Source organism: Delphinus delphis, chromosome 7, assembly GCF_949987515.2.
Source record: "Delphinus delphis chromosome 7, mDelDel1.2, whole genome shotgun sequence".
Taxonomy (NCBI): Eukaryota; Metazoa; Chordata; class Mammalia; order Artiodactyla; family Delphinidae; genus Delphinus; species Delphinus delphis.
Window position 1 is genome coordinate 2,783,169 of NC_082689.1, and position 23,062 is coordinate 2,806,230.

General features: G+C 47.2%; 1 protein-coding gene across 6 annotated transcripts in view; it reads right to left on the bottom strand.

Moving 5' to 3' along the window:
• Nucleotides 1–5,890: 5,890 nt before the first annotated feature.
• Nucleotides 5,891–23,062, bottom strand: part of TRAF3IP1 (TRAF3 interacting protein 1) — a 66,367-nt gene continuing 49,195 nt past the window's right edge. For 2 of the 6 annotated variants that reach the window (XM_060015825.1, XM_060015824.1), the window contains exons 17-18: nucleotides 8,581–8,804; nucleotides 5,891–8,082 (exon numbers count right to left, since the gene is read on the bottom strand). In XM_060015825.1, the coding sequence (XP_059871808.1) occupies nucleotides 7,917–8,082; nucleotides 8,581–8,804 (390 nt within the window). In that variant the 3' untranslated portion in view covers nucleotides 5,891–7,916. The remainder of the gene's footprint in view (nucleotides 8,083–8,580; nucleotides 8,805–23,062) is intronic. The other 4 variants (XM_060015829.1, XM_060015827.1, XM_060015826.1 and 1 more) reach the window with 3 other exon arrangements.

Sequence of the window (23,062 nt, forward strand, 5' to 3'; positions counted from 1 at the left end):
CACCACCTACGGACCGCTCTGTCTGAATGGAGACTTATTCCTTACACAGGGCCAAGCCCATCTCCCTGTATTTCACATCCACAGGTCAGTGCTAGGGCCGCAGAGAACCTTTTATTTGAAGGTTCCTCCACCCACCGGACCTTTTATCTGAAGACAGTGGTCATCTCCCTGCTCCAGCTTTTTCTTCAGTCAGCCAAATATTCCTGTTTTTAATTTTGAGAAGTACTTCCAGAACGCCCTCTAAAAATACTGACCGACTTACATACCACATCCTCAACCACACCATGCATTTTTTTTTTTTTTTTTTTTTTTTTTTGCGGTACGCGGGCCTCTCACTGTTGTGGCCTCTCCCGTCGCGGAGCACAGGCTCCAGACGCACAGGCTCGGCGGCCATGGCTCACGGGCCCAGCTGCTCCGCGGCATGTGGGATCTTCCCGGACCGGGGCACGAACCCGCGTCCCCTGCATCGGCAGGCGGACTCTCAACCACTGCGCCACCAGGGAAGCCCCACACCATGCTATACAGAAATTTTTATTTCTTATACAGCCAAGTATATACAATTTTTTTCACTTAAGGCTTCTGAAAATGTCTTTTTTAGGAAGTTCTTCTTCACCTTGAAATATGTTTAGCGCTTAGTACCCTCTCTTCTAAGTGCTTTATTCCGATACGTTACGCTGCCTCTCACAAAACAGAACTATCATAAATAACAAATGTATTAATAGTATAATAAATATATCAATAAATTATATAAACATTTAGACATATTATCAATATAGAATATTCTCCAATTATTTTCTTCCGGTATTCTCATATGTTTTGAACTGTTTAATTTCTTGGAATTTATTTTTGTATGTAACAGTTTTGCCGTATGGAAAAGCACACGTTCCAGTGCCACTTATGTGGACACCGATCTGAAATACTTCTGCTTTGAAGTACATTTATCGGAAATCAGAATTCCTAGACTTATGTGTCTGGAGGGGGGTCCTGTGCTATTTCAGTGGTTCATGTCTTCCTACACCGGTTCCACTCTGTTACAATTACTAGAGCTTCATCGTATGTGATCAGCTTACATTTCTTCAATAACGTCACTGGGATTTGAATTTTTACTGTTCAATTTCCAGGTTTCGGGGAGAAAGGTCTGTTTGCGTCCCTGAGGCCTGCACCCTGCCCATGCTCTGCACCCCCCGGGAACCCAGACTCGCCGTTTCCCTGGCCCTTCCCTGTGCCGCGCCCTTGCCCACACTCCTGGGCACCCCTCCTCCACCCCCCGGGCAGAGGAAGCTAAGGGTCCACACAGCAGAGCTGGACCCGGGCAGCCCGCCGTGCTGGCTGGAGTGCAGTCCCGTGTCGGGCTGTCCTCCACTCGCCCACCCTCGGGCCTCCTGTCCTGGGGGGAGCCGGCAGCCAGCCCTGCCTGGTCCCGCCCCTCCACGCGCCCTGTGCCTCGCGACCAGGACGACAGCCGGAGCCCCGGGGAGACCTGTGCCCACCCAGCCCCGTCTGTCTGTCCCCTGGGCAGGGTGGGCACGTCTGCACTCAGGAAGCTGGGAGTCTGGGAGGGCGGGGCTGGCCCCTCACTGCCCAGGTCAGAGGGCTTCATGTGCTTTACGAAGACAGCGCCTCCCAGAACCGTCAGGGCCCTCAGCCCCAAGGGGCCCCATGCCCGGCTCTGGGACCATATCGCTCCTCGGTGCCCCCAGCCAGGAGGCCCGAGTCCCCTCAGTGGCCACAGGCCGAGGCAAAGCTGCCCCTTTTGTGTCCAGCTCCGGGTGTCCTCAGGCCAAGGCCTCTCCTAAGACCTCAGCTCAGACCACAGTCCGGTCTCTCACAGGAAAACACTCGTAGCCAGCGATCCAAACACGGACGAGGGGACAGTCCTGGACTTAACTGTGCGTCTGCAGCACATTCTCTCCTCGAGCCAGGAAGGAGATGTGCGACCCTCCAGCAAGATGGGGACACGGCCCACCTGCCCTGAAGGATGAAGGAGCTGAGGAGCCCTCAGGAGCCCCTGTGTGAGCCGGAACGCTCTTGAGAAGCCCCCTGATGCTGAGGGGTTGTGGCGACCCCGTCCACAGGCATCTACAGCTCAGAGATGGTGTGCGGGGACACCCAGGCCACACAGCCGCCAAGTCCCGAGCTCTCCCCAGGCCACTGGCCTCCTTCCCACCAGGTCTGCCTTTGCCTGTGGCGTTTAAGGGAAAGAAAAGAATCTGTCACCAGAGGAGACCACCTTGGCAAGGGCAGAATTCACCTGGAGAGGTGGGGTCCGGCAGGGAGAGGGACCTGCACTCCCAAAAAAAAAAAAAAAAGAGGATGATTAGCATCGTTATTTGTTTAGCAACATTTTGGGTTAAAGGGAAAGTGGAAAATAATATTTACAACGCAAGACACAAAGGGCTTCTAGAAACAAATCAGAAGAAAAAGGCCAAGAGTCCACCAGAATCAAGGGCAGCTGATCAGAAGACTCGGTTCACAGAAAGCAAACAGTCCTTAAACACACGGCCAGATGCTCGAACCCATTCGGAAAAAGAGAAGTGCAAATTAAACCTCACTGAGATCCGCTTTCTCACCTGTCAGAGTAACAGAAGGCCAAACGTGTGACAATACGCCGCTGGAAAGGCTGTGGCGAAGCAGACACGCCTGCACCTGTACTGACGGGAGACCAAACAGCACAGCCCACAACCATCGCCTTGAAGCTGAGGTGCCGACATTACGGTGCGTCTACCCAGCAACCCGGCAACCTCGTTTCTGGGTGTCCATCCACGGACACACCTGCACACGTAAAAAACGAAGCAAAACAAGGTCGGTCACTGCGCAAGGCTGGAAACCACCCGAGGCCAGCGACAGGGCACTGGGCCACACGCACCGGGCACGTCCTTGGGACACTCCGCACGGCTCTGCAGGGAACGACGACGGCCTCTAGGGACTGGCAGGGCGCAGTCCCCAGGATTTGGGAACATTTTAAAAACCAAGATGCAGAATGGCATATATATATAGCGTTCTACCTTTCGCGATACTGTGTGTTGTGGGAGTACAAAAATATGTACTCATATTTCCCTAAAGAAACAGAGAGATAAAGGAGAATCTAATAAAAGAGGCTGCCTACAGGGGCAAGAAGAAACAGGGCAGACGGGGATGAGAAGGGGGAGACCGCTCGGTGCAGACCTTTTGCACCACTTATCGATCCATGTTAATATATAATCTATTTCTTTAAAAAGCACTTTAAATAAAAATATGGAAGCCATATTTTTAAAATTATAGTTATGCCACATACAAAAATGTGGAATGACTAAGAATACGGATACTTGAGAGCAGTTAACGGTCATTTTCTTTTTTAAAAAGACATTTACACATAACACTGTCATCGGATGTCACGCCGGGCTCCGTGGGAACATGGCCCAGCCCTGCCGTCCACGCGGACCAGCCGGGCCTCGCCTCCACGGCCATCCCCTGAGGTCGCGCCGTGCCGGCTTCACCACGGAACGCCCTGGGGCGGGGGGCGTCTCCGCGCGCCCAGCGCATCCTGACTGCGGTGCCAGGAGCCCCGGGGTTCCTCCTGCCGCTCTCCTCCAGGCAGGGTCTGCCTGGTCCCATCTTGCCGCGGCCCGGGGAGGTTCTCCGGGGCCTCTGTCCTGCCCGGTCAAGGTCATGCCAGCTGCACACAGCACAGACCCACCTCCTGCAGCTCCATCCAGATAGCTGGAAGGGCATCCAACAGGCCCCCTGCGATTCCCTTCAGGCAACATCAGCTCAGACAGGAGCGTTTGGGGAAGGTCCTGCAACAGTCATGAAGCCAAGACACACGTCCGCGTCTCACCCCGGGCAAGCAGAGGCCCTGTCACCTGTCTGCAGTGTGGACGCGTCACGAACGCCCCCTGACCTGCGGCAGAGCTGTGGCGACAGTGGGACCCACACGGCTCTCCTGTCGCTCAGAGGGGCCCCATCACCCCTTCACGGCCATGTGTCACCACTCCTAGATATCAAATAGGGAGAGGGAGAAGGTCATTTGTCATCCAAACCAGAACCCTCCTGCAGGCGGGGAAGGGATGTATTAATAATTATGCCTCAAGAAAAGGCATGGCTGCCACCGTCCTGAGCAGGTCAGGGCTATGGCTCCGCTCCCGGGGGTGCGCGTCGCGCCCCAAGTACAGGAGGGCACAAGAGGCACCGCGCACCCGGCGTTCAGGCCGGGGTCCAGCAAGCGAGGCCCGCGATCGCTGGCCGCCGTCACCCGGCAAAGTGCTGGCTTTGACGGGGACCGTAAACGGCAGACCTAAGTGTTTTTTGGTTTGTTACGTCACGGCGACAGCAACGCTAAGAGCCTTTTCCGAGAATTGAACGGGAAGTCCGAGAGTGCAGTGAAGAACAGGACAGATGCTGCGAATTAGCCGACAGACTGTGGCTGAAAACTGGTGCGGGCTTAGCATCCTCTGAGCTGCCCTGACTCACCGGCCGCGTGCCTGCGGGGTGTGCTGAGCCGGCGGGGCGGGGGCAGGGGGCGGGGCTGCCGGGGAACCTCGCACACCGAGCGCACCCACCACACTGGCTTACAAAGCCCTGGTTGCGCCTCGGCTGGCCGGCACAGCCTCCGTGACTCAGGCCTTGACTTCCTTCGGAACCCCGTTTTCGGGGTTTTTTGGGGGGGGCGGGGGGTCTGCACCACGAAGCTTGTGGGATCTTAGTTCCCCGACCGGGGACTGAACCCGCGCCCTCGGCAGTGCAAGTGCGGGGCCCTAATCACTGGACGGCCAGGGAAGTCCCTGAACCCCATTTTCTCACCAGAAAGACCAACTTGCTTGGTTTAAGAGGCCGATCATCAATCTGGAACTCAGCTCTAAACATGGACGTAAACACTAGTTTTACAGCTTAAAAAGCCATTTAAATGTCTTTTCTCTCACTGAATTAAAAAAATAAAAGTCCTTCCCAAACTCCTTTTATGAAAACACACATAAGCGGCAGAAGGGGACTCTTCCAGGGGCCTCCTGCCCTCTTGCAGAGCTTGTGTGAACCGTACTCACCCAAACACTTTTTAGGAAAACATGAGGCCTTTCGATTAGTGAAGTGCATCACAGGATAGAGGTGAACACAGCCCCGCCAGGCAAGAGCACACCCCGGGAGTGGACGGGCCTGGGGCTTCCTCCCAGCTCGGGCGGTGGGCTCCTGGGGGCAGGGAGGGCATGGGGAGCGAGGCGCTCTGCCTCTGCCCCCCTGGGAGCAGGCAGAAGACCCCGGAGCTGGGAGGGGGTCTGGGTCTGTGCGGAAACCGGTCCTTCAGGGCAGCCGCCTGAGCGCAGGGTCCTGCGTGCGGCCTCATCCTGAACCCGATTCTTGTGGGAACTCAAGCAGACTGGTCGTCCTAAGCCTGTGACTGGTGACGCCAAGCTGGTAAAGGTCCAGCCACCTCTCTTCTCGCTCGCGTGCCCCAGGGCTGCGCAAGTCAGCAGAAGACACATCCCGGTCAGTTCAGGGCAGCTTGGAAAAGAAGTCTGGGAATATTTCAGGGGCACTTGTCAACAGACTGAGAATTCCAGACCCCCACCCCCCAATCCTAAACTGCACCTATATTGTCACTAAATAACATCATCTGTCTTTACAGATTCCAGTTATCATTTTTTAACTTGCTTATTAAGAAAAATAAGCATGAATGTCAAAGTAGAAAGCCTGAATTTTAGTCTTGTTATTTTTTTCTAAGGTTTATGTATTTCCTTTAAATATAAATATGTCGGCTCAACTTCTAATTTCTTTTTTTTTTTTTTCTGTGGCCGCACCACACGGCATGCGGGATCTTAGTTCCCCCCACCAGGGATTGAACCCGTGCCCCCTGCGGTGGAAGTGCAGAGTCTTAACCACTGGACCGCCAGGGAAGTCGCTTAAATTAAAATTTCTGAAGTATGACTCTAGTACGTCTTGAAAACTTACAAGCCAAAGCAGAGAAAAACATTTAATAACCCCATTTGTGTATTCTATCAAAATAATAAATCACAGGATTTAATTCGTTTGTGATAAGATACACTAATAACTACATGCAGAGACTTTCTAAAACTTCCTGAATGGTCTTAAAATTTCTGATAAATGCTTACCTGCCATATATAAGACTTCAATTTATACAGAAAAGGGGTGTCACAATGAGTGAAAATATAAATTTCCCTGAACTTTCTTCAAAGAAAAACAAACTGCACACATTTGAAAACTAAAAAAAATCCAAATGCTTATAAATGCTTTTCTCCAGGTGTGAACTGAACTGCACAACCCATACACTGATAGAAAAAAAAATCTGATTATTTTTAATGATTTATGTATAAAAGAAAAATAAATTTTATGATACAATTTGAGAGACTACTTCATACAAAATTTTACTCACAATGTATGTAATTTTTTGCAACACAAAATCTCTAGTCTTATGTACAAATTCATTAAAGGCAGACACCTTCACTTGAAGCAAAACAGGGTCCCTTTAGGATGGTGGCTGCCATCCAAGTCAGTGGAAAAGAGACTATGAGCACGTGAGGGCTGGGGACTGACACACCTGCCCGCCGGCAGTGCTGCATTAGTGGAGCCTCGCCAAACTGAATTTTACGGTAAACTACGGAAAGGAGAAGACGACCAATGTTTCATGACGGCAGATCTTAATAATCTGACCTTGAACTTACTCAGCTTCCAAAGTCATAGAACTACCTTTGTAACAGATTTATTTTGGAAATTACACTAAGAAAAACTTAACCGTGCCATTTGTGCTAGTCTTTTAAAGAAACAAAACTTTCTCAGGCAAATTCTAACACTTAAAATGGCCCTCCTTGGGTTACATAATAAATACAGTATCTAGAAATAAAAGTATCAGGACCCAGACCTTAAGACCCGTAAGTATGTCTCCAAACAGTGAAATCCTTTATACACAAATTGAAGACTTTAGTAAGTATTTACAATATTATATGCAGTGAAAAACTAAATAAAAACCATGTTTAAAAAAAAAAAAACTTCTGCTTTAAAAAAACAATTTCCAAAAAAACGCTAACATTAAAAAATTTTGCAAATCCATGTATCCTTTTAAGTCTTCCTTTTGCAGTTTTCCCTAAGCTACCTGTCTCTCAGGTGCACAGGTGCTTACACCTGTGCGAAGGAAAAGGCATGATGCCGATGCCTTGGAGAGCAAGCCCCTCTTCTGGAGAGAACGAGGCAAGTGACACAAGTGTGCACGTGGCGAAAACCCAGGGGCAAAATGTTAAAGAAAGTGAGGAAAGGGCCTGTGACAATCTCATGTCCAGATGATGTCCATGAAGGCCATACTCAAACCTCCTTTTTAAATGTATGAACTTTAAGGGCTGGAAATATAAGCAAAAGATAAAAGGGACCAGTAAGAAAATTACATAACGTGTATGCGATTACAAAGAGGTTAAAAATTAAAGTTCACGCGTACCTTATAAAGATATGGGCCGAAATTAACCCTTTCCAAGTGGAAATGAGCTAAAACTATAATTCATTCATTTTCAGGCTTCATTGTATTTATGAAGCTCCTACCAAAATGTACAGCCATCTCACTCAGTGCTTGACTCAGGAAGTCCTGTCACTAGACTCAGAGTCTGAAATCACGGACGCCTGCATCCCTGGCTGCGCCAGCACCACTCACCTGCTGGCGAATCTGGCACAGAACTGAACAGCCTACGGGGGAAATACAAAGGACAGGCTTGTAAAGAAACTTTTCACACAGGCATTTGCAAGAGCTATTTATAACTAGCAGGTATTCTAGCGGAGGAAGGTAGGAACACATCGTCTTCACACACTGAATATGCCTCACGCTTGTAAAGCTCTGAAAATCAGTTGGATAACACTGTAAACTGTTCATTGTCTTCAAACGGAAACTTAAGGAGTAACGACGTGCAAACTGAGGGCGACCTGCAGTCTCCGAAACGTCTGCGCTTTCACCTCCTGGAACTCAGATGGATACTGTGTACCATTTTCTGAATTTTCTCTTCATTCCTCAGAATACTGGCCTTCACGGCGCAGATCCTGTCCTGCTGGTCTCTGACCAGCTGCTCCAGCTCCGCCAGCTCCGCCTCCAAGGGCTCCAGGGCACAATCTGTGATGCTGACGGAAAGCAAAGCCAGGGGCTCATAAATATCTCTCACATTTTACATTTGCTTCTTAATTCAAACAGTGGAAGACAACAAAAGGGGAATTAGTCATTGCATCCAAAGAAAAAGGGTACAAACATAAACGTACTCTTTTAGAGTGAAAAATTAAAATACTTTCAAATTACAGTCACAAAGCTTTGGGGATTTCGATAAGATACATGAAAAATATGGTATCCAAACTGCGAAGTTTGCTGTCTGTTTTAATGTCTAAATTTCGTTTTTGAACACTGACTGCAGATCTTCTCTAACTGCTACAAAGAAATGCACGTTATGCTAGGAACGAAAAAGAAAAAGAAACGTGTTTCCTTCGGGGGAGGAGGTAAGAAAGAGGGTCGAGGGGCCGTGGGCTCTCGGGAGCCCTCCCCCTGGGCTGCGAGCACACGTGGGCCCCGGGCCCCGCCCCCGCTCTCCCCCCCCCCCCGGCTCCCCACCCCCCCCCCCCGGCCCCCACCTCTGCTCCTTCCGCAGGGCCTCAGCATGCTGCCGGTTCTCGCTGTGCCACAGCTGCAACTCGTTCTGCATGGCGTCGACATCCTCCTGGATGTAGTCCATGATCTTGCCCAGGGGAAGTGCGCTCCTGCACAGGGTCTGGATGGACACACGGAGCTTCTCTATCTCCTTGGAGACTATGTCCTTCTCCTTCTTCCACGCCGACTCGAAGACGAGCAGTTTCTCCTACAGTCAGTGGGAAGACAATGAAGAGAGAGCAACAGCCTCACTCCTAAGGCAGGACAGGGACTAATAAGGGCGGAAGGGGCGTGGGCGTGGGGACGGTGCGGGTTCGGGACCCACCGGGCTATGGGACACTGCTTCACGCCTGTGACAGCGAGACTAGGTCAGCAGTGGCCCGGGCTGCCAGGCCCTGTGTGAGCACGTCAGCAGCGCCCCGTAAGGCCCTGTCCCTGGAAGGCTGCCCGAGAGGCACATTTCTGTAGGGTAAGACTTTCATTTCCCAACTGGCCAGAAACTCACTGCCGCTGTTGTTACAAAAGCTCAGGCAGGGCCACCGATGATCTTCCCAAACCATGTGGCGGGAAGGGGACCTGGCCCTGCCTCTCACTCCTTGATGCACCACCCTCCCAGCTCAAACGACTCTGCGACCTGGCCTGCCAGGCCAGCGGAGGGCAGCCGCCAGCCGAGGAGAGGAGGGCCGCGAGGTGGAGAGAGGGAGGTGCGGTGTGCGGACGGAGGGCGCGGCCCTCGGCAGCACGGGGGCAGCAGGCGAGGTCGAGGAGGGCTGGCCTGGGCTGGCCGGTGCGGAGGCCACGGGGCCTGGGGCGGGCATCGAGGGTGCAGGGCTGGCGGGGGAGGGGCTAATGCACAGCAGGTGAAGGAGGTGACGATGGAGGCGACCAGGGAGCTTCACGTAGTTTTGGCCAGGAGTTCTTGGGCTCTTGGACAAGAATATTTAATTCCCTTCATATGAGGTTTTACCACAGACGTCTCTGAACTGCAAAAACTGATGTAAGAATCAACAAGCAGTTTGGGTCGGGAAACCTTTCCTGGGGAAATGAACAATGTTTAGCAAGTCCCCCCTGGGTGCCCCCACTCCACACAGGCTGACTAAAGGTCCCTGCTTTACCCACTGACACCGAGTCAGATGCATTAGGTTATAATTAATCAACGTCTTGTTTTATTTTTAAACTTCTTGTATTAAGTTAGATAACCACTTGTGTCACTTCTAATTCCGGTTTCAGACCGTAGGCCCCAGGAGGGCAGGAACCCTGCATCTGGTCCATATAAGTGCTCCTTAAATATTTGCCAAATGAATAGATGAAGTGAGTAAGTAATTTCTGAGTCAAGATCCTAGCCTCACTACGTCCTGGCCTTTGGCAAACACACGCAAAGCCTTAACATAATGCCTGGCACACAGACAGTGTTAAGTACACAGGACTACAGATAAAAGGCCAAGCTCATACAACTAATAAGTGAGCTCTGCAAGGCTGCGGGATACAAGATAAACATACGAAAATCAACTGTGTTTCTATTTACTGGCAGTGAACACACGGATACCAAAATTAAAAATACGATGCCATTTATAATTGCTCAAAAAAAAGAAATACTAGGTGTAAATCTAACCAAATATGTACAGAACTTGTATACTGAAAACTACACAATGTGGATGAAATAAATCAAAGGAGATCTAAAGAGAGAGAGCCATACCCTGTTCATCAACTGCAGGATTCAACATAGTAGAGATGTCAATTCTCCCCAAGCTGATATACAGGTTTAATACAATTCTTACCAAAATCCCAAATTCTCTGTAGACATGGACAGGATTATCCTAAAACTTATATAGAAAGGCAAAGGAACTAGCATAGCTAAAGCACTTTGAAAAAGAAGAAATAAGAGGGAAGAACCAGGCTACCCAATTTCAGGACTTCCCAGATAGCTACAGTAATCAAGACAGGGTGGTACTGGCAGGATGGACACACAGGTCAATGGAACAGAACAGAGAACCCAGAAGCAGATCCTCACCAATACGCCCAGCTGATCTCTGACGAAGGCGCACAGCAATCCAGTGGAGGAGACAGCCAGCCAACAGGAGGCACCGGAGCAACCGGACAGCCACAGGGGCAAGGGAACCTTGACCTAAGTCTCACATCGTGTACAAAAATTAACTCAAAATGGATCACAGACTTAAATGTAAAACAGAAAACTATAAAACTTCTAGAAAAAAAGCTAGAAGAAAATCCTTGGGATTTAGGGCCAGGCAAAGAGTTCTGACTTGACACCGAAAGCACGATCAATTAAAGGAAAAACTGATAAACTGGACTTCATCAGAATTAAAAACTGTCGCTGGGCAAGAAACCCTGTTGAGAGCATGCAAGAAAGCCTAGAGAGTGAGAGGACATATGTTCAAACCACAGACCTGGTGAAGGACTAGTACCTAGAATGTAAAAACTCTCAAAAGTCAACAGCAAAAAAAGCAAACAATCAAATTAGAAAACGGACAAAAGAACAGACATTTCACCAAAGATGATATACAGAAGGCCAACGAGCACGTGAAAAGATGTTCAAAATCATTACCTATTAAGGAAATGGAAATTAGAACCACCATGAGATAACACTCCACACCTATCAGAATGTTTAAAACAAAAAACAGCGACCACGCCAAATGCTGGGAAGGGTGCAGAGAAACTGGATCCCCCATTCACGGCTGGTGGGAATGTAAAGTGGTGCAGCTGCTCTGGAAAACCAGTTGGCAGTTTCTTTAAAAGCTAAACGTGCAGCTACCATACGACCCAGCAATTGTACTCCTGGGCACTGATCCCAGAGAAGAGAAGACATGTTCACACAAAAACCTGTATAGGTATGTTTACAGAAGCTGTATTCAAGGAGCCAAAAACTGGACACAACCCAGATGCCCTTCAAGGAGTGAGTAGTTAAATAAACTATGCTACATCTGTATCGTGGAATACTACTTGGCAATAAAAAAGGAATGAACTGTTGATTCGCACAACAACCTGGACGGACCTTGAGAGAGTTATGCTGAGTGAAAAAAGCCAGTCTCAAAACTTACATGCTGCGGGCTTCCCTAGTGGCGCATTGGTTAAGAATCTGCCTGCCAATGCAGGGGACACGGGTTCGAGCCCTGGTCCGGGAAGATCCAATATGCTGCAGAGCAACTAAGCCCATGCGTCATAATTACTGAGCCTGTGCTCTAGAGCCTGTGAGCCACAATTACTGAGCCCATGTGCTGCAACTACTGAAGCCCGCACGCCTAGAGCCCCTGCTCTGCAACAAGAGAAGCCACCACAATGAGTAGCCTGCACACCGCAACGAAGAGTAGCCCCCGCTCGCCACAACCAGAGAAAGCCCGCGCGCAGCAACGAAGACCCAACACAGCCAAAAATAAAAACAAATTTTAAAATTAAAAAAAAACTTACATGCTGCATGATTCCATTTATATAACATTCTTAAAATGATAAAACTATAAAAACGGAGAACAGATGAGTGGTTGCCAGGGGTTCAGGACGGGGTGGGGTGGAAGGTAGAGAATGGATTGTGGTGATACAAGGGCAACAAGAGGGATCCTTGTGATGCTGGAGATGTTGTATCTTGACTGTATCAAGGTCAGCATCCTGGGTGTCATACTGCACTCAGTTCTGTAAGATGTTATCAGTGGGAAAAACTGAGCAAGGTGTCCCTGGGATCTCTCTATTATTTCTTACAACTGCATTTGAATCTACAGTTATCGCAAAATAAGTTTAATTAAGGAAAAAAGGTAGTAGCTATAAAAATGCTTTTAAATTACAATGCTAAATGACTAAAATGAATCAATACAATGACAAACGACTTCCCAGGAAAAACTGTGTTGTCTTTATTATATTGACTACTTACTTAGTTGAGACATTTAAAATTCTATTTAAACCGACTCATAATGATTATTAAGTAATTCCTATGCATTTGGCATCACGTTGTCTCTAACACAAAACTGTTTAGGGCACAGAACTTAGGATGGAGACTAACAGGCACAATGTCTTGCCAAACTGGCAAGTCCCAACGTGGATGAAGACAATAGGGGTCATCTGTCAAAATCCTTCATGTTTCTGTGGCACAGAACCAAGCAGGATTGGGAACAGTAATCTTTTTTTTTTTTTTTTGGGGTACGCGGGCTTCTCACTGTTGTGGCCTCTCCCGTTGCGGAGCACAGGCTCCGGACGTGCAGGCTCAGCGACCATGGCTCACGGGTTTAGCTGTTCTGCGGCATGTGGGATCTTCCCGGACCGGGGCACGAACCCGTGTCCCCTGCATCGGCAGGCAGACTCCCAACCACTGCGCCACCAGGGACGCCTGGGAATGCTAATCTTAAAGGTCATAATTCTAAGAGCCTCAGAATGTTAAACAAGACACATGTGGGCTTGGATTATGATGGTCGGGAGAGGCTTTGATTATTGCTGCAAAATATCAAAATTCTGGCATTTTTCAAACTTTCACTTAAAGTGGCGGGTGGGGTGGATAAGTCAAGCACTGATCATGTGCTTTGAAAGCACACTCCACTGACGACAGCCTCTGATTTACGCAGAGCTTCTACTGCTGTATCAGCAACTTTCCAGACAAATACAACCATTATAAACCCTTGTTTTATAGACTTTTAATACGTACGGTAGAACTGGAGAATCCACCACCATACTTACCATACAGGAATTAGCCACATGAAATATACTTAATTTTTGAAAACAGAAGAGCAAAAAGTAACAAAACTGTATCATGATCCAAAATAGCACCTAAAACCGCCTAGAACACAAGAGGGCCTGTGGGCGAGGCGCGAGCGGTCGGGAGCGTGTGCTCTGCAGGGCCCCAGCCGGTCCCAGCCCGCCTCACCGCCTCCCATCTTTACGGCCCTGGGAGCTTGACGTGACCTCTCTGTACCTCGGTTTCCTCACCATAAAACAGAAGTAATAATATTTACCCTGCAGGTCAGATTAAGTGGGGTAATATAAAATAAGCAGCTCAGTGCCTCGCACAGAGTAAGCCCTCAGTAAACGGTAACCATTATAAATTGATCCACCATGAGGGACGAAGCCGCAAGGCCTGCAGGGGGAGCAGGCGAGTCCCTGCTTCAGTGCGGGCGCCGCCGCTCCAGGCAAGGCGACAGGCTGACAGGTACGCTGCTGTACTGTCAACACCAACCGACAAGCTGTGTGCCCAGCTGCAGGCGGACAAGTTCTTTCACCAAAAAATCATTTGCCTTCCTTCCTGACACATCCCCTTCCCCATCGCCACTTCATAAATAACCCAAACCATGAAATTAGCCCTAAAAAATCTTTACCGAAAGACTGCAGTGCTGAGCTCGGAGATCTGCAGCTCCTGCGTGTGGCTTGCCACGGGATCAGCTGCTACAGGTGACACAGAGGGGCGGCAGCTGTGTGTCGCGGGCACACACACCCGCCCGCCCTCCCGCCTGGCCGGCCCTCCGCCTGCCGCAGGCTGCATGCAGACTGTTTGCTCAGCTGGTAGCGTCTGGCCGGCCACTTCGCACGGGCGCTTCAGAAAAAGTGACTTTCCAAGAGTTTTCAGGTGAAGAGTTACTCCTGGGACTTAATATTATTTGCGTTTACCACACACACACTTGTCCCCAGAACTGTGGGCATTTGTGTGTATAGTGCTTTTTAAATTTATAATGATTTATTATTATAAGTCATACACATAAAAACTGCTGACCTCCGAGATTTGTTTCTTTAAATTTCAATTACAGTGCTTCAGGGCAAAAAAGTACTATTGTTAAAATAATGCTTGAAAGCCTGACCCTTAGATTCTGCTAGAAGTCTCTCAGAAGCCGGATCTGGGGTACGACACTGCCCTCCACTCTGCCGCTGATCTGAGGGGTCACGGACACTCCCGAGCAGAGCTCTACCCTACATGAAGCCAACCCGATAAACAAAGGCCTGATTAATTGAGGGGGGTGTAATAAATCAAAGAGTGTGAGTATTTGCTTTAAGTAACATACTCGCCCATGACTTCAGGAAGCGATTTTATATACAACCTGTCAAAAGTTCATTTTCTTCGTAAACCGAGGAATGCCTGCATCCAAGTTACATGAGAGAAGCAGAGACCCACAGAATAATGATTCCAAGCGTCCTGTTCATCCAGAAATATTCCATCACCAAACTTCTCTGTAAACCACACATTCATTTCTAGTGTGGGTCAAACTGGTATCTTGAACACACAGTAAAACGGTCTGGAATCAAACACTTTAACCTTTACACACACACACACAGAAAAGCATCTAAGACACAAATGAACGGTTTAACAAAATGATAAAGTGACACCTGCAGCCATCATCTGGGTAAGGAAAGCAAACCCTGCCAGGGTCCCCAAAGCCCAAGGTCACTGTCAGTCTGCTGTCCCTGGTGTTCAAGTCCCAGGTCTGCATGACGGGCTCTGCTGTTTGCTGACCCGTGTGCCGGTCCTATGTGCACGGGACAAATGGAGTCACACATGTATCTGCATGTGTTGGACTCTGTTGCTCAACGCTGTACTTGAGAATCAACCATGTAATTACGAGCACACGCGTTCTGTTCATCTGCATTGCTGAATGGTTATGTCACCATATGAATACACCATGATTTATCCAACCACCCCACTGCTGGTGGACACTTGGGTGATTCTTGGTCTGGGGCCATGACAAACAAGGCCACTCGGAACAACCTTATACATTTGTCCTAATACACACAGGCACACAGGCACAGGATTCTCCACGGCATGCAACAAGAAGTGGCACTGCTGGGTCAACGGGTACGTATGTCACACAGTTTTCCAAAGTGCTTGTACCAATTTACATCAAATATTTTTCACAAGCCAGTATTTTACTTCTGTGCATATACAAGAACATCGACTCCGATGGCATTTCCACAATCTGACAGCTGCAGGTGTAACTACTGAACACTGGCAGCAGAGAGAAAACCGCCGGTCCAAGTCAGGGACACGCTGTTAAAAAAAACCTCCCAGCTGGTAAAATCTGCTCGCTGCAGCCACTACGGATAAGAAATAAACACGAGCAGGAAGCTTTTAGAACGTATGTATGAGAAGCTATATAATGTGAGGTTCACTGACGTCCCACCTGTGCGACTGTCCACATAATCTTGGGCAAGATAACTCTTGTGCCTCAGTTTCCTAACCTAGAAAATGGGGATGACACCTATCTCATAAATTACTGGGAGGATTAAATGAAGTGATGTATGCAACTCCTTAGGGATAGTAAGTGCTCTATCAACGTCAGCTGTTGTTATAATTATATTGTCTACGACTGAGACTATCCGATGGGTAAGCTTCTACAGGAGAAGAAATGCATATAAGGAACTACCTAGAACCTGGTGCAGAGAAAAATCAAAAGATCATTAAATGTTAGCTACTTCTACAAACATTAACGTCCTTGGAAAGGAACGAGGAACCCCCTCGGAAGGCCGGTGTGTAAGATAGGAGTACAGAGGCTTGGCGTGGGGTCACTGCGGCTGAAGCCAAAGGTTACTGCACGGAACAGAGAAGACGTACCTTCAGCCTGGCCTTTCAGACTGACATGAAAATGGAAAGAATTTAAAAAATCATCTTGTCACATGGAGGACTGACCATAATGACACTAACAAAGCAGGCAACAGGGCAATGTAGAGCTCAGGTCCCCAGCCACAGTGATCCCTTCTCTGCTTAAAGTAATGAAAGCAAGTTAGGAATGTGACATTACTGGCCTGAACCTGGTCCTTTCAAACATTTTTATGGAAGGCTATTCTCATATATTTATGCTTTCAGAAAAACTTCAGAATATTCCCTGCCAAATTCCCAAACATCCATTGAATGTTTACTGGAATTGCATTAAACTTACAAGTTAACTTGAGAGAAGTGACATCTCTATAATATTGAGTTTCCACCCAGAAACACAATGTCTCTCTCGACTTTTTCCAGACCTTTTATATTTCTTGGTAAAATTCTGTGGCTTCTCAATACAGTTACTATAAATTCTTATTAAATGCACACATGCCTTGGAAACTTACATTTTTGTTTCCAGTTCTGGATGGGGGACTTGATATACATTGTTTCCAACTGGTTATTGCTGACATATAGGAAAAGTACTGACTTCTGTGTATTTATTTTGTCACTGGCCACCTTATAAATTTTTTAAATAGTTTTAACTTTTAGGGGGTTGATTGACTCGGTAGACTGCTGTCATCTTCAAATGATGGTGACCCTGTCTCCTTTCCAGAATTCAACCTCATTTCTTTTTGTACCAGTTAGACCCTCCAGAATATCTCAGCCAGGTTTCACTTCACATCCTTGTTCCTGAATTCCACGGAAACACCTGCAGCCCCTCCCTGCTGTGTAGGTTGCTGACTGCTCGTTGCAGGAACTCTCCCTCCTGTGGCCAGAGGAACCTTCCTACCCCTCGTTCACTGCAAGCTCTTAGCAATAATGGATGTTGAATTTTATATGTGCCATTTATTCTTGAGAGACAACCCACTCACTAGTGATTTTATTTGGTTCAAGAATAATTTCTTGGTTAAATGTACCGTAAGTAAGCTAAGTTCAAAGGATGCTACAACGGCTGACTTGAATTTTTTTTAACTGAAACAACTGACTCTTTCCTGGATGTAGCAGCCCAAAAGAAGAAGAAACACTGACTATTAAAGAGAATGGACAAAAATATATTTATCCACTAGGGAATAGGGTTTCCATTCCTACAGTGTATTCTATTTCACTATTAATCATATAATAAAATATATGCTTTAGAAAAAAAACAAGATTAGGAATTCGTAACCATGAACCTTTATTTTTGTATTTCTTTATCTTTGTTTAAATCTCTAAAATTCATTCTAGCTAGAGATTTTTAGGATTCTGCAATTCTTTTAAGCTACAGCAAGTAGATTCTGCCCAAATAACAGAACTGAAACCGAACTAGGGAACAACTATAAAACAGAACAAACTGTCAGAGGCAACCATGCTCAGGAGATGAAGAAAGGCAGTGGACGGCTCAGAGCTGGACAGGAGGACACGTGGGCAGCCAGCCCACTCTCGCTCCGCTCTCCACGTGGGGACAATCTCCCAACCGCGGCACAGAGCAGGGGGCCACCAAGCTTTGGAGACTCCACCACAAGGCAGCGGCTGTGCTGACTCTGCAGGCAGGGAGCCCTTGGAGAGGTCCAGCACACCACCAGAGCAAAACAAGCCAGTGTGGATGCACTGGAGAGGGAAAGAGAAACAGCCTGACCTCACCCATGGTGTCACTCCTCCCCGAGGAGGAGCAGCTTAGGGCCAAGAGAGACCACCATGGCCTGTGACTTCCCCCTCGGGGACAGTGAGAGCGCCGGAGTGGGCACTCCGCTTCCCCAGCTGTGCGGGAAGCTGCCAAGGAGGCTCCTTTCTCTCTCGCCCCATCCAGAGCTGTGGGCTGCATGCCTGGGGGCTCGGAGTGGCTGGGAGAGTGGCAGGTAGCTAAACTGATGCAGACCCTACTGCGCCCACCGCACACTCCACCAACAAATCCGCCTATACGAGCCGCTGGGGACACCTCACCTACGGAGCCCCAGCTGGCCCATGGGTGCCCCCCAGCGCTCAGCGTGCCTCACCCACACGCACTCCCACCCTGCGGCCACTCCTGTGTGTGATCCCCACATGGTGAGAGCAAGCTCTGACAGACGGCTACTGAGCACGTGCAGAGAGCCAGCCTGAGTCTGTGGAGGGAGAGACCACAACCTTCAGCTTGAGCTCCACTCCTGGGAAAAGAAACAGAGGCTGTCATCACCCAGCCGGGAGCTACGGGGCAGAGAGACGGCACAGAAGCTGAGGAATTCTGCTGGAGGAGGGAGCAAGAAACGGCAAGAAACATGGAGCGAGCGTACGCATAGGAGATGAGAAAGCCTCAGAATCCCTAGCAGGGCTGGTGGAAATATTTATCACCCAAAGGCAGTCAGTAAAGACTGGAGGAGAGGGCTGCCACTTCAAACGTGAAGACAGCAACATAAGACTCAAGCAACAAGGGCCTTCCTGGTGGCGCAGTGGTTGAGAATCCACCTGCCAATGCAGGGGACGTGGGTTCGAGCTCTGGTCTGGAAAGATCCCACATGCTGCAGAGCAGCTAAGCCCATGCGCCGCAACTACTGAGCCTGCGATCTGGAGCCTGCGAGCCACAACTACTGAGCTCACATGCCACAACTACTGAAGCCCACACGCCTAGAGCCCGTGCTCCACAACAAGAGAAGCCACCGCAATGAGAAGCCGGCACACCACAACAAAAGAGTAGCCCCTGCTCACTGCAACTAGAGAAAGCCTGCGTGCAGCAACAAAGACCCAACACAGCCAAAAATAAGTAAATAAGATAAATAAATTTAAAAAAAAAGACTCAAGGAACATGAAAAATCAAGAAAACATGACACCACCAATACTCTTCCAGTAACCAATACCAAAGACATGGAGAGCTCCAATTTACCTGATAAAGAACCCAAAATAGCTATTTTAAGGGAGTTCGATGAGCTGCAAGGAAACACAGACAGTTCAACAAATCAGGAAAATAACATAGGAAAAAAATGATGTTTAACAGAGAGATAGAAACAGAAGTTCTGGAGCTGAATAACACAACCAATGAAATGAAAAATGTGACGAGAGCATCAACAACAGAACGGTTCAAGCGGAAGAAGAATCTGTGACGTAGAAGACAAGACCTTCAAAATGACCCTGTCTGGGGGGAAAAGCATGAATGAAAAAGGGTGAAGAAAGCCTACGTGATCAATGGGCACCATCACGAGAAGCAATCTACAAACTACTGGAGTCCCAGAAGAAAAGAGGGAGAAAGGGGCAGAAAGCTTATTGAAAGAAATAACGGCTGAGAACTTCCCAAATCTGGAAGAAGAGTTGGACATCCAAGTTCACGAAGCTCACAGTTCATCAAACAAACTTCACCTAAGGAGATCCTCTCCAAGACACACAATAATGAAACTGTCAAAAATCAAAGACAAGAAGAGACTCTTAAAGCAGCAAGAGAAGAGCAGCTTGCAACTTCCAGCTATCCCCATAAAGCAATCTGCAGATCTGCCAGCAGAAACCCTATAGGCCAGGAAAGAGGGGGACAAAATATTCAGAGAGATGAAGGAAAAAACTGCCAACCAAGAATACTCTATCCAGCAAAGCTGTCCTTCAGAAATGAAGGAGAGATAAGACTTTCTTAGATAAACAAAAGCTGAGGGAGTTCATCACCACTAGATCTGCCTTATAAGAAATGCTGAAAGGAGTTCTTCAGGCTGAAACTAAAGGACACTAATAAGTAACATGAAAACATGAAAATATACAATACACTGGTGAAGATAAGTATATGTCAAATTCAAAATACTCTAATACTGGCCTCTTGCCTTCGAAGATGGCCCACACTCTGCCTACGGAGTGTGTATCTCCCTGAATAAACCTGCTTTTGCTTTAAAAATAAATAGATAAATAGGTGCATGTATAAATGCAATTAGTTTTCTTGAAATGTAGTATTAACCAAATTTAAAACATTTCATCTGAAACAAAATGCTGATCTTGAAGGAAGCAATCTCAAGATGGGACCTCATAGTTCTTATGTCATGACATATAGTTACTCTTAGATTTATGGCTGTTAAATAAGAAGCCATAAAGTCTCAAAAATAGCATATTTGTTAACTGTAGACAATCCCGTGTAAATCGTGCCTTCTAAAGTGTCACAGACAGAGAAGAAATGTCACAAAGCCTTATCCATGTCTAGCGTTTCTGCTAAAGCCAAACGAAACAACAACAACAAAAAAACTCTAGTACTGTAATGTGATGGAGGTATTAACCACTTAACTCTAGTATAAAGGTTCGAGGAAAAAAGTATTAAAAATAACTAAAGCTACAATAATTTGTTAATAAATACACAATATAAAAAGAGGTAGATCACAATATCAAAAACATAAGGGGGAGTAAAAGGGTAAAGTTTTTGTATGCAATTGAAGTTAAGCTGTTATCAGTGTAAAACAGACTGTTATATCTGTAAGATGTTTTATGTAAGCCTCAGAAAAAACAAAGCAAAAAAAAAAAAAAAAACGAAAAAAAAGCAGAGCAAAAACCTACAGTAGATACACAAAAGATAAAGAGAAGAGACTCAAGGCACACCACTATGGAAAATCATGAATTCACAAAGGCAGGCAGAAAGAGAAGAAGAAAGGAACATGGGAATCAGAAAACAGCCAGAAAACAACAGGATGGCATTAGTAAGTCCTTACTTATTGTAATTACTCTACATGTAAATGGATTAAATTCTCCAAGCAAAAAGCACAGAGCGGACCCAGCAATTCCACTTCTGGGAACATATCTGAAGAAAATGAAAGCACCATGTCAAAGAGCCATCTGCAGCCCCACGTTTATTGTAGCTCTATTCACAATAGCAAAGACGTGGAAACAACCTAAGTGTCCATCAACAGATGAATGGATAAATAAGTTGTGGGATGGATGGATAGATAGTTATACACAGTGGAATATTATTCACCCACACAAAGGGAAGAAATCCTACCATTTGCAACAACACAGGTAGACCCTGGGGCATTATGCTAAGGGAAATACATCAGGCAGAGAAAGACAAATACAGTATGATAGGGGTAAGGAGAGAAGGAACTGGAGGAAGGTGGTCAAAAGGTACGAACTTCCAGTTATAAGACAAATAAGTACTGGGAATGTGATGTACAACACGATGGTTATAGCTAACACTGCTGTACAGTATATATGAAAGTTGTTAGGAGAATAGATCCTAAGAGTTCTCATCACAATGAAAAAATTCCTTTTTTTTTTATCTATAAGAGATGATGGATGTTAGCTAACTTGTTATGGCAACCATTCCACGATATATTTAAGTCAAATCATTACGCTGTACACCTTAAAAGTACACAGTGCTATATGTCGATTATATTTCAATAAAACTGGGAGCAAGAAGGCATAGAGTGGCTGGAAGGATAAAAAAAAAAAAACAAGACTCAAGTACCTGTTGCCTGCAAGAGACTCACTTCATCTTTAAAGATACACATAGGCTAAAAGTGAAGGGATAGAAAAAGATATTTCACAAAATTAGAAACCAAAAGAGAGCAGGGGTATCTATCCTTGTATCAGACAAAATAGAGTTCAAGCCAAAAACTCTTAAGAAGAGACAAAAAAGGTCATTATATATACTGATAAAGGGGTCAATTCATCAAGAGTTTAAAACAACCATAAATATATATGCATATATATGCATTATAAATATATATGCACCCAACATCAGCACACCTAGGTATACTAAGCAAATACTAATAGGAGAGAGGAAGATAAACTCTTGGGCTCAAGCTGCCCCATCTGACCTAGAAGTTCCATGGAAACAGAATTCTGAAAAAGTATCAAGCCTCCTACTGAGTCCCGTCATCAAGGCAAGAAAACCAGTGGCCATTCTGTAAAGAGGACGGATGGCTCTGGGAGTACCCTTAGACGACCAGACCGGAGGCGCCAGCCTCAACAGATGGAGAAAACTGGTATCAAGCACTCAGAGGAACTTAAATCTAAGAAGACATTCCCAGGAAGGACCCTTGCTTTCCATCCAAGGCAACTCCATGGCATCTCCATGGCTATAGCATTCACATTTAAGCATCAACTAATACATCTTCAGGGACATCAAAGTTATTAATATCCTTTTATGTCATTTTTATTACATCTCACATTCCTCTCATCTTTTTACAAGTCTATATTTGTTATTTAGATTTCTCAGGAGCTCAAGATTAAAAAGGTGTGTGCAGGCATTTTTTGTAAAATATTGTTAGGATGATCTCACCTTGGGGAAGGGGGGAGAGCCATGGGGTAAGTGAGTAAGCTTGGAGTGGCTAGGCTCATGCAAGCCAGGGCCAGCAAGAAACAGTCCCTGCTCCTGAAACAGCAACCTGGGCAGACGCACCGGCGAGGAACAGGCCCCACTCCCTGCATGTCAGCAAGAGGAAGAAGCTATAACTGGAGCACACAGGCCACCAGGCAGGAGGTAGTGCATGTTCCCTATTGGTTAGGACGATGCTTTTAGATCTGCCTCAAGTCCATAGCTCCATGGCCCCCCCACCCAAATGAGTCAGGTCCAAGAAGGCCACTGCTACCACCCAGGGATGGAGGGAGTGGACAGGCTCTTTCCTCCCCGAGCACTGACCCCAGGTCTTCTAAGGGTTTAATGGGATCAGCCCTTGTGCACAGGAACCAGAAGTGGAGGCTAAGCAACTCCTACCTCATCCCTCCAGGGGTCAGCGACCACCTGGCGCAGAAGCTTGCAGGCACCGTCTCATTCCTGGCTGTGCATCAGAATCACCTGGGGAAGTTTTTAAACATACGCACACCAGGATCCTGCCGGAAGACTGACCTATGGGTGTGGGGCAGACCCAGCACCAACATTTAACAAGACCCTTTGGACAGGGCTAAGGCACAGACTGTTTGAGCAGATGTACCTTAAG